Source organism: Erinaceus europaeus, chromosome 18, assembly GCF_950295315.1.
Source record: "Erinaceus europaeus chromosome 18, mEriEur2.1, whole genome shotgun sequence".
Lineage (NCBI taxonomy): Eukaryota > Metazoa > Chordata > Mammalia > Eulipotyphla > Erinaceidae > Erinaceus > Erinaceus europaeus.
Window position 1 is genome coordinate 21,686,126 of NC_080179.1, and position 14,037 is coordinate 21,700,162.

Here is a 14,037-nt window from a genome sequence, read left to right on the forward strand (position 1 = left end):
GGTCCATATTCCCAGAGGGATATAGAATAGGAAAGCTATCAGGGGAGGGGATGGGATATGGAGATCGGGTGGTAGGAATTGTGTAGATCTATACCCCTCTTATCCTATGGTCCTTTTAATGTCTCCTTTCTTAAATAAAAAAAATTAAAAAAAAATAAATCTTAAAAAAAAAAAGTTTAAATTCCTCATTCACAGTGAGAAAAAAAATCTCAAATATATAATGTATCTTTATGGCAGATATATTTCAATAAGAGTTCTCAAGGTCAGGTGGTGGCACACCTGGTTAAGTGTACACATTACAGTGCACAAGGACCCAGGTTCAAGCCCCTGATCCTCACCTAAAGGGGGGAAGCTTCAGAAGGGACAAAGCAGGTCTGCAGGTATCTCTCTTTCTATTTCCACCACCCCTCTAAATTTCTCTCTGTCTCTATTAAATAAATATTTTTAAAAGTTCTCAAACTTACAGAGTTAGCAGTCCTTGTTGTAATATTCAATATGCAGTTGTAACCAATTGCTAAAATTAAAAAGTAAATAATTTTTGAAAACTTTGTACAATAAACTGAGCAAAAAATCTATATACACACAGAAATTTATCACTTTAAAAATTAAATATATGAGAATATAACTTAAAAATCATAAAATTACAATTACAAATAGCAAAAGAAATGGGAAAATTAATTCTGCCTGTGAAAAAACATTCATAACATAAGAACATAGAAGTTTACTTCTTTAAAACCTATAGAGGAGTATTTAATAACAATTTTAGTATCACTATGTCAAGAGGAAAGGTTTAACTGGATAAAATGATTTCTAAAAATAAATGAGAAGGAATTTAGCACAGTGAAAGGTTGTACTTTAATTTATTAGAGTTCAGATATCTCTTCTTTGGGATTACTTGAAAGCTGTCAGAGACAAGTAAAACCCAAAATAGAAATTAATGTGAAAGCAGTAATATCTTATGTTTTCAAGAGACAACAAAGAATGAAAAACATTTATTATGCATTTTGATTTCTAGACCTTTTATCAATTGAGGTTTTCTACATATTTCATGGTATAACATTTTTTGGTATCACATGCTACTGTAAAAGTGTACATGACAACAAATTATTTTTTATATAGTGATATCTAAAAAAGATACTTACAAAGATTCACTCTGGGTAATGCCACAGAGTGCCACATAATTCTCAGATTTGTTACTAAGAGTCTACCTAAAAGAAAACAAATAAAAACAATAGGTTAGAGCCAAAGAGACAGCCTGAGGCTTCCTGGTTTCACATTCAATCCCTGGCACTACCGTAAACCAGAGCTGAGCAGTGCTCTGGCAAAAAAAAAAAGTTATCTTAAGTGAGTACCTATCAATTCAATATAGTACAGAATGAAGTGGATATCAAACGTCTGCTTTTTTTTGCCTCCAGGGTTCTTGCCCTTGTTGCTGTCATTATTGCTATTATTGTCATTGATGTTGTTGGATAGGACAGAGAGAAATAGAGAGAGGAGGGAAAGACAGAAAGGGGGAGAGAAAGACACCTGCAGACCTGCTTCACTGCTTGTGAAGTGACTCCCCTGCAGGTGGGGAGCTGGTGGCTCCAACCAGGATTCTCACACCGGTCCAACCAGGATTCTCACACAGGATTCTCACACCACCATGTGCGCTTAACCCGCTGCGTTACCGCCTGACCCCCTAAACTTCTGCTTTTAATGGGATATAGAAAAATGAAATGAGGACCCACACATGCATGATACTATTGAGCTTCCTCCTCTGCTCATTTTTTTTTAAACTCTATATCCTTAGAGAAGAGTGTGGGGGAGATGGAGAGAGGAATAGAGACACATGACTTCATTACCCATGGTGCCCCATGTGTGCTGGGAATTGAACCAAGTCTCTCACATGATAAAGTACATGTTTCTACCTGTTGAGCCATCTACCAGCCCTCACATGGAACTTTTGACTAAGTATGAAAAGCAGATGTAGACATTTTTCATATACTTGATAACTAAAACTAAATACTGAGCATATCTAGTCTATATTAGGTATACAAAGTATGATTAGGAATCTCAGAGAATGGGTATAAGTACTTTACAACAGCAGGCTGGCTTAACTCACATAGGAGAGAATTGTATAGTTACAAAGACATTTACTAAAATCATACTTCTCAGTGAACTCTCACATATTACTCCCTGTCATCTGAATGCTCTTAGGAGTTCTCGTTTAAATGAACCATACATTTATATATTCAGTTTTATTGTAAGCAAAGCGTATATACGGTTATGGATAGGTTAAAGTCTATTAAAGCTTTGTGTCTTTTTTCAGTCAGTATTAACCTGATCTTCTTACACTGAAATAGCAATACAATGCCAGATAAACTTCATTTCTGAAAGTGTGCCTTGCAGAATAGTAGTCCCTATAGATGCTTAAAAACCAACAAACAAATAAAACCTGAGGATGGTAAATCATGTGCCTGACTTAAAATACAAGTAGCGATGTCCTGAATACAATTTGACATATCCTGAAATGATCTTAACATGTTTCTCCAAAGAGTTATAACCATAAGATGGTTATAAATGGGAGTCGGGCAGTAGCGCAGTGGGTTAAGTGCACGTGGTGCGAAGCACAAGCATCGCCATAAAGATACCGGTTCGAGCCCCTGGCTCCCCACCTGCAGGGGAGTCCCTTCACCGGTGGTGAAGCAGGTGTCTAACTTGCATCCCCGCCTCTGTCTTCCCCCCCTCGCTCCATTTCTCTCTGTACTATCTAACAACAACGACATTAATAACTACAGCAACAAGCAACAAGGGCAACAAAAGGGAAAATAAGTAAAATAAAATAAATGGTGATAACTATTATGCATACTCATCCCTCCCTGAAAATTCCTTGCATATCTGAAATTAGCGACTCTGGGCCTGTTCATTCAAGTGAGATGGGATAGGTAGGAGGTTACAGAAATTAAGGAAGGCATTTTCATAAGAAACTGGAATTCCAGAGTTTGGTGTTCCAGGCATGGATTTTTCTCTCCATTCCCCCAAACACAAAAACATAATTGTTCCTGTTTCTACTAATCTTGTTTTAGTCACATACAGCTTCAGTGTGCAAAGCTAATCTGATGATTTCATGTCAGGGCACTTACAGCTGGAACAGATTAAAGGTGCTAATCTTTTGGGATATTTATAAACTTGGGTTCTCCTACATTTCATAATGCCTAAACCTGGTGATTCTTAACTTGCTGGAAAGGAGAACAAGGTGACTGACTAGAAAGCAAGATTCCCTTTCTACCTTCTTACCAACCAGAAGTTCTGCACATTATTGTAAAATTTCATACTGTAAAAAACAGATGTTTCTGAGGTGTGTACACATATTATTTATACTAAGATTTTTAGGTACTATGATGATTTCTAGCCAGAAAAGGTGTTTTGTCCCTCCTGCTGCAAAATGCTAATATAGGCTTCTTCACTCAATAAATACTCGATAACTTGAAGAAATGTTTTATAGTCCATAGTCTTAGTTTGGACTCATCTATGAGCTATCACATGACTCATATTAGTCAGGGAGTTGGCTAGGTAGAGTACACAACTTTGCTTTTATGGGGTTTTGGATTGGATCCCCCACAACACACATGCCAGAGTAGTGCCCTGGTATTTCTCTCACTAATAAAAATAAAATAAATATATTTTTCAAAATGAATCCTTGGTGGTCTGGGAGGTGGTGCAGTGGATAAAGCACTGGGCTCTCAAGTTCAATCCCAGGCAGCACATGTACCAGAGTGATGTCTGGTTCTTTCTCTCTCTCCTCCTATCTTTCTAATAAATAAAATCTTCACTGCCTGTGAAGGGACTCCCCTCCTCCATTTAGGTGGGGAGCTGGGACCTCGAACCAGGGTCCTTACACCTGTCCTTGTGCTTTGTGCCATGTGCGCTTAACCCGCTGTGCTACCGCTGGACTCCCAATAAATAAAATCTTAAAAAAAAAAAAATCATTGATGGGGGCCAGGTGGTGGTGTACCCGCTTAAATGCATAGTATGAAGTGCAAGGATGTGAGTTTGAGCCTCCACTCCCCACTTGCAGTGAAGCAGGTCTGCAGGTGTCTCTTTCTCTATCTCCCCATCTATCTCAATTACTCTCTGTCCTAGCCAATAAAATGAAAAAAAAAAAAAAAAGAATCCTTGCCAATCTAGGAGGACAACCAAACTTTGTCCCAGCACCCTCAAGTCAATTTAAGTTCTGTCATGGAATAGTAATTGAAAGGTTATTATTCGATCCTCAAAGTCACATACTGAGACCTCTTGTTGGCTGCTAGGTCTTCATACCTCTTACCTGGGTGTGGCTCATACTAGGAAGCATTTTAGAAAGGTGACCTAAGCATTCCTTTAAGGATGAAGCCTAGTCATTGACAGGATCTGGCTATAGCTGGTAGTGCTGATGGATTCCCCTCACAGAGAAGAAAGACCTACAACAGAATTTGCTGTTCACATAGCATCCCAGAAGAAAGGCTCAGAAGAAAAAAAAGAAAAGAAAAGAAAAGAAACAAAGAAAAAGCAACTACTGGAAAGTCTATAATGAACATATTTGACCAGTAAGGAATATAAGTTTTAATTTTCTTTTTCATTTTAAGGGTTATAATTATTACATGTTACAAATGATTAAAAACCCAATAAATCTCTAGGATTTACTAATCTCCCTTATCTGAATAAAGTTTGTGCTTTCTACCCACTTACTCTTCTTTCCAATACAAGGTTTATGTTCTATTTTCTTTTTTAAAGCTTTTTTTTTTCATCTTTATGTATTGGAGACAGCCAGAAATTGAGAGGGAAGGGGGTAATATAAAGGGAGAGAGACAGAGAGACACCTGCAGCCCTGCTTCACCACTTGCACAGCTTTCCCCTTGCAGTTGGGGACCACAGGCTCGAACTTGGGTCCTTGTGCACTGTAACATGTGCTCTCAACCAGGTGTGCCACCACCCGGCCCCTATGTTCCATTTTCTTAAACTTCCTTTCCCTCAAAAATTATTTTTAGGTGACACCAAGCTGCTCATTCATCTCCTAATTTTTCCTTTATAAAGTTAATCAAGCAGGGCAGGGGTAGATAGCATAATGTTTATAAAAACAGACTTTCATGCCTGAGGCTCCAAAGTCTCAGGTTCAATCCCCTGCACCACCATAAGCCAGAGCTGAGCAGTGCTCTGGTAAAATAAATAAATGAATAAATTAATTAAAGTTAATCGAACAGTAATGATGCTTTCAGGACCTGTTGATCATGGTCACTAGCTTCATGTACAGGTGCTGTATGCAACCTGAACTTTTATTTATTAAAAAAAAATTTATGTAATATTTTTATGTAATATTAATATTTTTATGTACACTCCTAGTAAAATGTAGTCATATAAATCACTAGTTAATTAATATGAGAGGGGGAAAATTAATTGTATGTCTCGAAGTTTTTTAAAACACAGACTGAGTCTTTTTAATATATAGGCTGTGTATTTGATATGCGGACTCTCAAAAGCCTAGACCAAGTAGATCAGAAGCAACCAATAGCACAGCTATATATAAGATACTGGGTACTGTACAGCAAACCCTAACAAAAGGACTTTTCAAAGTTAACCCAATTACCAAAAAATGTGATGATAACATTAACTATAGATTGTCTTTTTGAACCCTAAGACAGCAGGAACCTCACATCTCCACTATAGAGCCTCTACTTCCCCCAGTCCTGGAACCACTGGATAGGGCCCACTTTCCCATATGCCTCTCCCAATCCATATCAAATAATATTGTATCTGCTGATCACAACCTAATCAACACAATGATTGCCACCTCAACATGCTTCACTTCAGACTGTGTCCAGAGACTTCAGGTGTGGAATGACAACCCTTCAGCTTCATTACTCAGGTGAGACCTTTCCTTTTATAGTACACTCTAATTCCATCTCAGGTGGTTCACTTTCTAACAAAGCCCCAAAACCTAGATATACACCAGTTTCTGTGAGAGAGAGCATATGTTCACATGTATCCATAAACTACTGCAAAATATATACCTGAAAGCAGAAGTACACTAGAGTTTGCAGTGAGTACCCCCTAACACTTCCTCTCCACTATTCCAAGCTTTGGGTCAATGATTGCTCAACATTTTGTTTGGCTTCGTATGTTAACTCTCTTTTCAGTCACCAGGTTCCAGATGTCATCAGGATGCCGGCCAGGCTTCCCTGGACTGAAGACCCCACCAATGTGTCCTGGAGCTCTGCTTCCCCAGAGACCCACCCTACTAGGGAAAGAGAGAGGCAGACTGGGAGTATGGACCGACCAGTCAACGCCCATGTTCAGCGGGGAAGCAATTACAGAAGCCAGACCTTCCACCTTCTGCAACCCACAATGACCCTGGGTCCATGCTCCCAGAGGGATAGAGAATGGGAAAGCTATTAGGGGAGGGGGTGGGATATGGAGATTGGGTGGTGGGAATTGTGTGGAGTTGTACCCCTCCTACCCAATGGTTTTGTTAATTTATCATTTCTTAAATAAATAAAATATTTTTATGGAGGGCTGGGTGGTGGTGCACCAGGTTAAGCCCACATAGTACAAAGCACAACGAGTGGCACAAGGATCCTGGTTTAAGCTCCCAGCTCCCCATCTGCAGGGAAGTCACTTCACAAGCGGTGAAGCAGATCTGCAGGTTTCTGTCTTTCTTTCCCCCTCTCTATCTCCCAATCATCTCTTAACTTTTCTCTGTCCTATCCAATTTAAAAAAAAGGAAAAAATGGCCTTCAGAAGCAGTGGATTTGTAGTGCCAGCACTGAGCCTCAATGATAACTCTAGACGCAATATATATATATATATATATATATATATATATATATATATATACATATATATATTAATGTACTTATTATTGAGTAAAGACAGAGAGACATTGAGAGGGGAAGGGAGGGAAGAAAGGAAGAGAAAGAGACAGACAGACACCTGATTCAAAGTAGGTCTCAAAACTTTACATCAGGCTCAACCTGACGCTGTTGACTGGCTACGGAAGAAGGGCAAACGCTAGAAGAAGAAGAAGACACCTGCAGCTTTTCTTCATAACTTGTGAAGCTTTCTCCTAGCAGGTAGAGACCAGAGACTTGAACCTGTGTCCTTGCACACTGTAATGTGTGTGCATTTAAACAGATGAGTCACTGTCTGGCCTCATCAACCTGAACTTGGAAAACTTCCAGTGATGGTGAAATTTGGCTTGAGAGTGAGTCTGATGTCTAACTGGCTATTTCTCAGTGGCATTCAGAGATAGCGCAGGATTTTCCAATATTTGACTTATATTTGAATTCACGGTAGAGGGAGTCAGGCGGTTAAGCGCACATGGTGCAAAGTGCAAGGACCGGCATAAGGATCCCAGTTAGAGCCCCTGGCTCCCCACCTGCAGGGGAGTCGTTTCACAAGCGGTGAAGCAGGTCTGCAGGTGTCTGTCTTTCTCTTCCTCTCTCCATTTCTCTCTGTTCTGTCCAACGATAACATCAATAACTACAACAACAACAAAAAAACCAACAAGGGCAACAAAAGGGAATAAATACATAAATATTAAAAAAAAAAGTCACAGTAGAGGGAGTTGGGCGGTAGTGCAATGGGTTAAGTGGACATAGCGCAAAGTACAAGAACAGGCGTAAGGATTCCAGTTCGAGCCCCCGGCTTCCCACCTGTAGGGGAGTCGCTTCACAGGCAGTGAAGCAGGTATGCAAGTGTCTATCTTTCTCTCCCCCCCTCTGTCTTCCCCTCCTCTCTCCATTTCTTTCTGTCCTTACAATGACATCAATAACAACAATAATAACTACAACAACAATAAAAAAACAAGGGCAACAAAAGGGAAAACAAATAAATATTTAAAAAAAATAAGAATTCACAGTAGAGTACCAGATTTGCTCTCTAAATGTTCATCTCTAGGTGTCAATTTTAGGAGATTGTCTACTGCTCCTGAATCTCTTAAAGAAAGCACAGCTCTGACTTTATGTTTCACTATTCTATATTCCTTTCTGTGAGGAGGAAGAGACAAGGGTCAGAACTATCCCAGGTTCCTTCAAATGAAGTTCCTGGAATTTTAAGTTATATCAGATACAGCTGATATAGAACTTGGACTTACAGGGAGGGGCTTGGCAGGGGCACATCTGGTAGAGTGCACACATTACCATGAGTAAATACCTGGGTTCAGGTCCCTGGTTCCTACTTTCAGAGGGGAAACTTCACAAGCAGTGAAAAAGTACTGTAAATGCCTCTCTTGCCCAGCCCCTTCTCTCTCCCCGTTCCTTCTCAATTTTTATCTCTAAGGAAGAAAAAAAAGGGGGTGAGGGTTGGCCTTCAGAAAGACTGGATTCATGGTGCAAATGCTCTAGCAATAACGCTAGTGGCAAAAACAAGCAAGCCAACAAAAAACTTGTACTAAAGAGCCAAGGTTCTCAGGGAGAAATGTATTGTCAAGATACCAGGCTTAGTACTTAAGCTTTTTTCCATCAAAGTCTGAGAAAAGCTTATGTGGCTCAAAATCTTCCACTTTCACAATTATGTTGCCATATGATGCTGTCTCAGATCTCATTTTTCCAGTTAATATGACTTAACATCTGTAAATTAAGCCAGAGGTGTGAAATAGGTCAGAAAATATACTCACCTCTATCTCCATTATTTCCTTTGGTATCTTCAATTGAGTCTAAACAATCAATAAGGACTTCTCCGGGTCTTGATTTCATTTGTCTAAAATAAATATAAAAGCTTTATGAAATAGCTACAACTATACCTTTTTGAGACGACACATGCATTAAAAACATGTCCACAGGAGCTCGAGTGAGAGGTAGGTAGCTCAAGCTGGTGGAGTGCAGGGCTTGGATGCATTCGCTGCTGGTTCAGTCTCCAGTACAGCATGTGCCTGAGTGGTGGTGCTCACTAACGCTCTCTCTTCCTCTCTCCTGAAAGCGGCTTTGTATCTCATAGGAAATCATACTTAAAAATAAAAAATTATATATATATATATATATATATATTACATGCATTCAAAGACAAAGTCTTTAGGAACTTCAAGAATCCAGAGATGGGGCCAGGAGAGGCCCGGTGCACATAGAGAAGGGGGAGAGGAGATGTCATCCTGCAGATTAGAAGATGAAGTCCACAGTGCCTCCTGCCCGACAATGCAGCTAATGGACCTATGTGCATTTGACCTCCATTCTCTAGCTGCCAGATCTTGCCTTCTAGCCAATAAGGTTTATACCTTGAAGATGCTTCCAGAGTTTGTTTTTTCTTTTCTTTTTGAAATATTCTCTTCCTGTCTGCCTAGACAAGGCCCTGCCTATGCTTCAGGATTCAACCCCAAATCTCATTTCTTCACTGAGGCCTTCCCGGGGCAGAATGAACAGTTTGATTCCCATGGAGCACCACCGTTTCTGGTTTGGTTTTTTTGTTTGTTTTTTGTTTAATTTTTCACGATATCGCACCAGGGATCCCTGTACGGGTTCCAGACCCCAGGCCCTTGGGGGATATCAGCGACTTACTGCGAGGACACGTCGAAGCGGACATCCCGGTCCTCCCAAAGCGCATCCAGCACAGACATGGCGACTCAGGTCCACTGACACCGCAATCTACCGCGGGGGAGGCCCAGCGGCATCTCGCCCGTCTCCGTGGCAACGGGCCGCCTTGTCATCGCGTCTACGGCGGGCGCCGAGACTCAACCTTCCTCGAGCTCGCGCTTGCGCTGCCCCTACGATTGTGACATCACTAAGCAGCTATGTATGTGTGTGTGTGTGTGGGGGGGGGGGGGTAGGGGGAGAGGCTTCCGGACCCGGAAGTCGAGCTGGTCTTGTCAAGGGACGAGGATTTGACCTCTAAGGGATCTTGTCTCTAAATAGAAGTTTTTAATCCATTTCATCTACTACGCTGTTTTTCCACAGTCAACAAGCTTACACTAGGCAATGTCTTTTTCTTGCTCATGCCTCCTTTAGTTTAAGCCTGAACCAGAAAAGCTCAGAGCCTTTGGAGCAGCCTCCTAGCTTTGACTATTGCCCTGCACAGGGCAGACGCTCCACAACTATCTTCTGAATGAATGTACTTTCCTTCCCTCCGCTCCGGACAACTCTTTAAACCAACTGTTGTTAAAATGTGAACTGAGGACCCCTGGAGTCGGGAGTAATCTTGGAATGGGATCTTCCCCCACTAAAATGACTGAGGGTTTAATCCCAAGAAATGTTTGGGTTGTAGCCTGGTACAATAGAAAACCCAAGTAAGTCATACCAGGGCGTTTGATTTACAGACACAGGAATGTAATAAACACCTGTTGTCTTAAACTGAGCGTTTTTTTTTTTCTGTTATGAAGCAATAGAAATCCATCACAGATTTTTTACTATCAAGAAGAGTGTAATGCTACTCTAACCAATAGTAGAGGTCTCTGGACTCCACAAAATCTGTTAGGAAGCAGGAAGATATAATAGAGTTACTTACCTGTAGACACATCCTACCTTTCATGAAAGAACAAGAAGTCTCTGAAGATAGAACTAAGAGCCCAAGGAATAGAATTGATAGCCATGGAATATTATTCCCAGACCTTAAAATTTAACAAATCCAACAACTGTTCAGGTGGATGTTAGGATTGTTACAGGTAAGTGATATATTTACTTTGAGTTTCCCTCCTTTTCAATCTTTGTTTTCCAGTGCCTATCCCATCATCGTATGATGAAAAATTTTTTTTGAAAAACAGTAAGTTAAAATATATATTATAATCCTAGACATTAATTTTTTATTGGAGGGTTAATAGTTTACAGGACAGTTGCTGATAGATGGGTACAATTTTCTTTCTTTTTTTTTTTTGAAGAAAACAAATTTAATCTGTAATAGATTTTTTTTTTTTTAAAAAAAACCAGAGCACTATTCAACTCTGGTTTATGGTGGTGCATAGGATTGAACCTGGGACTTTTGGAGCCTTAGGCATGAGAGTCTCTTTGCATAGCCATTATGCTATCTACCCCAACCCCCATGAGCACACTTTTCATCTTTCCTTGGAAGTTCTCTGCAGACCACTCTCACCCACAATTTAGTTCCTTTACCATCATTGTGCAACAGGACCCTAAGGTTCTCTTCACTTTCTCCCTCCCCATCCTTCCCCAGAGTCCTTAGCTTTTCTGCAACATACAACCCACAGACCAAATTTTGCTTTGTGTTTACTTAGGATTAAAACAACAACCCTAAAACCTAAAATTTACATAAGACAGAATGTGCTTCAGTGTAACTATTTTACTTTTTGTTCAATCAAGTGGCAATAATGTTGATCGATACATGTGTTTATCTGAAAGTAAAATTACTGGAGATGACTCACATTTAGAAGAGCATCTTGTCATATTTGGAGCTCTGGGTGTATGCCTGAAGGGTACATGAGAGCATCACTGGCAGCACATGGGGGAGCTCCATGGACAGTGGAATAGTATTCAGTTGTCTCTTCTCCCTGTGTGTGTGTGTGTCTCTCTGTCTTGCTCTCTAAATAAAAAAAATGGGAGGCTGGCCCAAGAAACTGCTTGGCATTGTTGTGTGTGAGCAAGATGTTGAGTTCATTTCCATTTCCAGCAAAATAATAATAATAATAATAAACCAGAACAAAAAACTATTACATTTAGAAACATGACAACTTTAATTATTAGAAAAATCATCCTGGGGAGTCGGGCTGTAGCGCAGCGGGTTAAGCACAGGTGGCGCAAAGCACAAGGATCCCAGTTCAAACCCCGGCTCCCCACCTGCAGGGGAGTCGCTTCACAGGCGGTGAAGCAGGTCTGCAGGTGTCTGTCTTTCTCTCCTCCTCTCTGTCTTCCCCTCCTCTCTCCATTTCTCTCTGTCCTATCCAACGACGACAACAACAATAGTAACTACAACAATAAAACAAGGGCAACAAAAGGGAATAAATAAATAAAATAAATATTAAAAAAAAAAAGAAAAATCATCCTGGGAGTCAGGTGGTAGCGCAGTGGGTTAAGCACAGGTGGTGCAAAGCAAGGACTGGCGTGAGGATCCTGGATCGAGCCCCTGGCTCCCCTCCTGCAGAGGAGTCGCTTCACAAGCGGTGAAGCAGGTCTGCAGGTGTCTATCTTTCTCTCCCCCTCTCTGTCTTCCCTGCCTCTCTTCATTTCTCTCTGTCCTACCCAGCAACGACATCAATAATAACTACAACAATAAAACAAGGGCAACAAAAGGGAATATATATATATATATATATATATATATATATATATATATATATATATGAAAGAAACTGATCCTAAGCAAGGAAACTTTAAGGGGGAGAAGTAGAAGATATAGTTGCACTATTCAAGTGTTTGATATATTCCTTAGTTCTGATCTATCCTTAACTTTTTATTTTTAAAAAATATTTATTTATTTATTTATTCATGAGAAATGATAGAAGAGAGAAAAAAAGAACCAGACATCACTCTGGTACACGTGCTGCCTGGGATTGAACTTGAGACCTCACGCTTGAGAGTCCAATGCCCTACCCAGTGCGCCACCTCCCAGACTCCTTAACTTCTGTGTGAAGAAAATAATTAAATACATGCCACAAATTCATGGGCATTGTACATTGCAAATTGTTTAAAAATATAAACAGGAGACCTACTATAGGGTTTTACTATAAATATATATATATTTATTTGTATTTATATATGTATTTATATTTACTATAAATATATGTATATATACTTATTACTTTTTAATCTAGGAGCAAAACCATCCAGTAGTGGCCTTTCTCCTCTTTACTTATTTCACTCAGCACAATCACCTCTGATTCCATGTATTCGGTTCCTCATGCTACAACCTCATCCTTTAGGGCAGAGTGTTATATATAGCTCCCACTTCCTTACCCAGCCATCAGTCATTGAGCATTGAGGCTGTTTCCTGGATACTTTGCTGCAAATAATGCAGCTATCAACAAAGGGTGGCATATATCCTTTCAAAGCTGTGCTTCACCTCCCCACCTACCGAGTAATTAGATAAATATATATGGCATTTTTAAGTTAAAAGAAAATTTACAAATGAGAGAGGAGGACTAGAGCACAACTTTGGAAGATGCAATTTTAGGGACTGAACTTATAAATCATGTCCTCTAGTGCTGTACCACCTCCTCAGCTATTAAAAGTCAGTTTTATAAAATATATTTATATACTGAACTATTAAATTTACAGAAGCCTTTGATGATGTCTCCTCCTCCTCCTCCTCCTTCTCTTTCTCCTTTTTTTTTTTTTTTTTTTTTAATCATGGCACCAAGGAATAAAATGAATCCCTCATTGCAGGGCTACAGGTGTCTCTCTTTCTCTATCCTTCTCTCTATCTCCCCCTTCCCTCTTAGTATCTCTCTGTTTCTATCCAATAAATAAATGAAAGATTTTTTTTTAAAGAGGAAAAAAAAATATAAAATTAAAGGAAGCTTTGGTGCTGTTGTCTGCTTCATTTCCTCTCTGTTTCTCTCCTCCTCCTCCTTCTTTGCCAGTATATCTCTTGGCCAATTTTATAACTTTTTTTCTTCTAAAGATTATCAAGAGATAGCAATAATTATGCTGCTGTCAGAGGAGATTAAGAGATATATCTTACTTTATTTTGTGTAATTAGTTGAGTAGATTGTTTGAGGGAAGTGAAGTAGGGGGTATGAGAGAAGAGTGTCTAGGCTCAAGTAGTAAATATCTGATTAGACAGTTTATGGTGCTTTCTTTATAGGTCTTTCTACTTGCTTACCGAGATTATTAGGTCTATGTCTAGTCACAGAGGACTATTAAGCACTTTTACTTTGAGTTGTATGGTTGGCTACAATCAGAAGTGAAGAGGTAGTGGCAGTATGACATGGCATAGTGGCACTGGTCGCATTGATTTAATTGAGGTCAGCTGAGGCAGTATAACACGGTAAGGGATCAAGAGGAGAGGTATCAAGAAATACAAGCAAAGTCCAAAAGGTTCAGGACTGGGAGAAATACAGATGTTGAAGAGAATGGAGAAGGTTCCTTACAATCTTAGAGTTTAAGAAGGCAATAGATCATTTCATTATTATTGCCAAATTAC

The 14,037-nt window shown here is 39.8% G+C and overlaps 1 protein-coding gene across 4 annotated transcripts in view; it reads right to left on the reverse strand.

Annotated features, from left to right (window-relative positions):
• BBS5 (Bardet-Biedl syndrome 5) overlaps positions 1–9,704 on the reverse strand; it is a 32,191-nt gene extending 22,487 nt beyond the window's left edge. Inside the window, exons 1-5 of one of the 4 annotated variants that reach the window (XM_060177754.1) lie at positions 9,507–9,550; positions 8,633–8,715; positions 4,310–4,442; positions 1,143–1,208; positions 465–514 (exon numbers count right to left, since the gene is read on the reverse strand). In XM_060177754.1, coding sequence (XP_060033737.1) covers positions 465–514; positions 1,143–1,179 — 87 coding nt within the window. In that variant the 5' untranslated portion in view covers positions 1,180–1,208; positions 4,310–4,442; positions 8,633–8,715; positions 9,507–9,550. Of the gene's footprint in view, positions 1–464; positions 515–1,142; positions 1,209–4,309; positions 4,443–8,632; positions 8,716–9,506 lie in introns of all 4 variants that reach the window. The other 3 variants (XM_060177753.1, XM_007539304.3, XM_060177752.1) reach the window with 3 other exon arrangements.
• Positions 9,705–14,037: the final 4,333 nt, after the last annotated feature.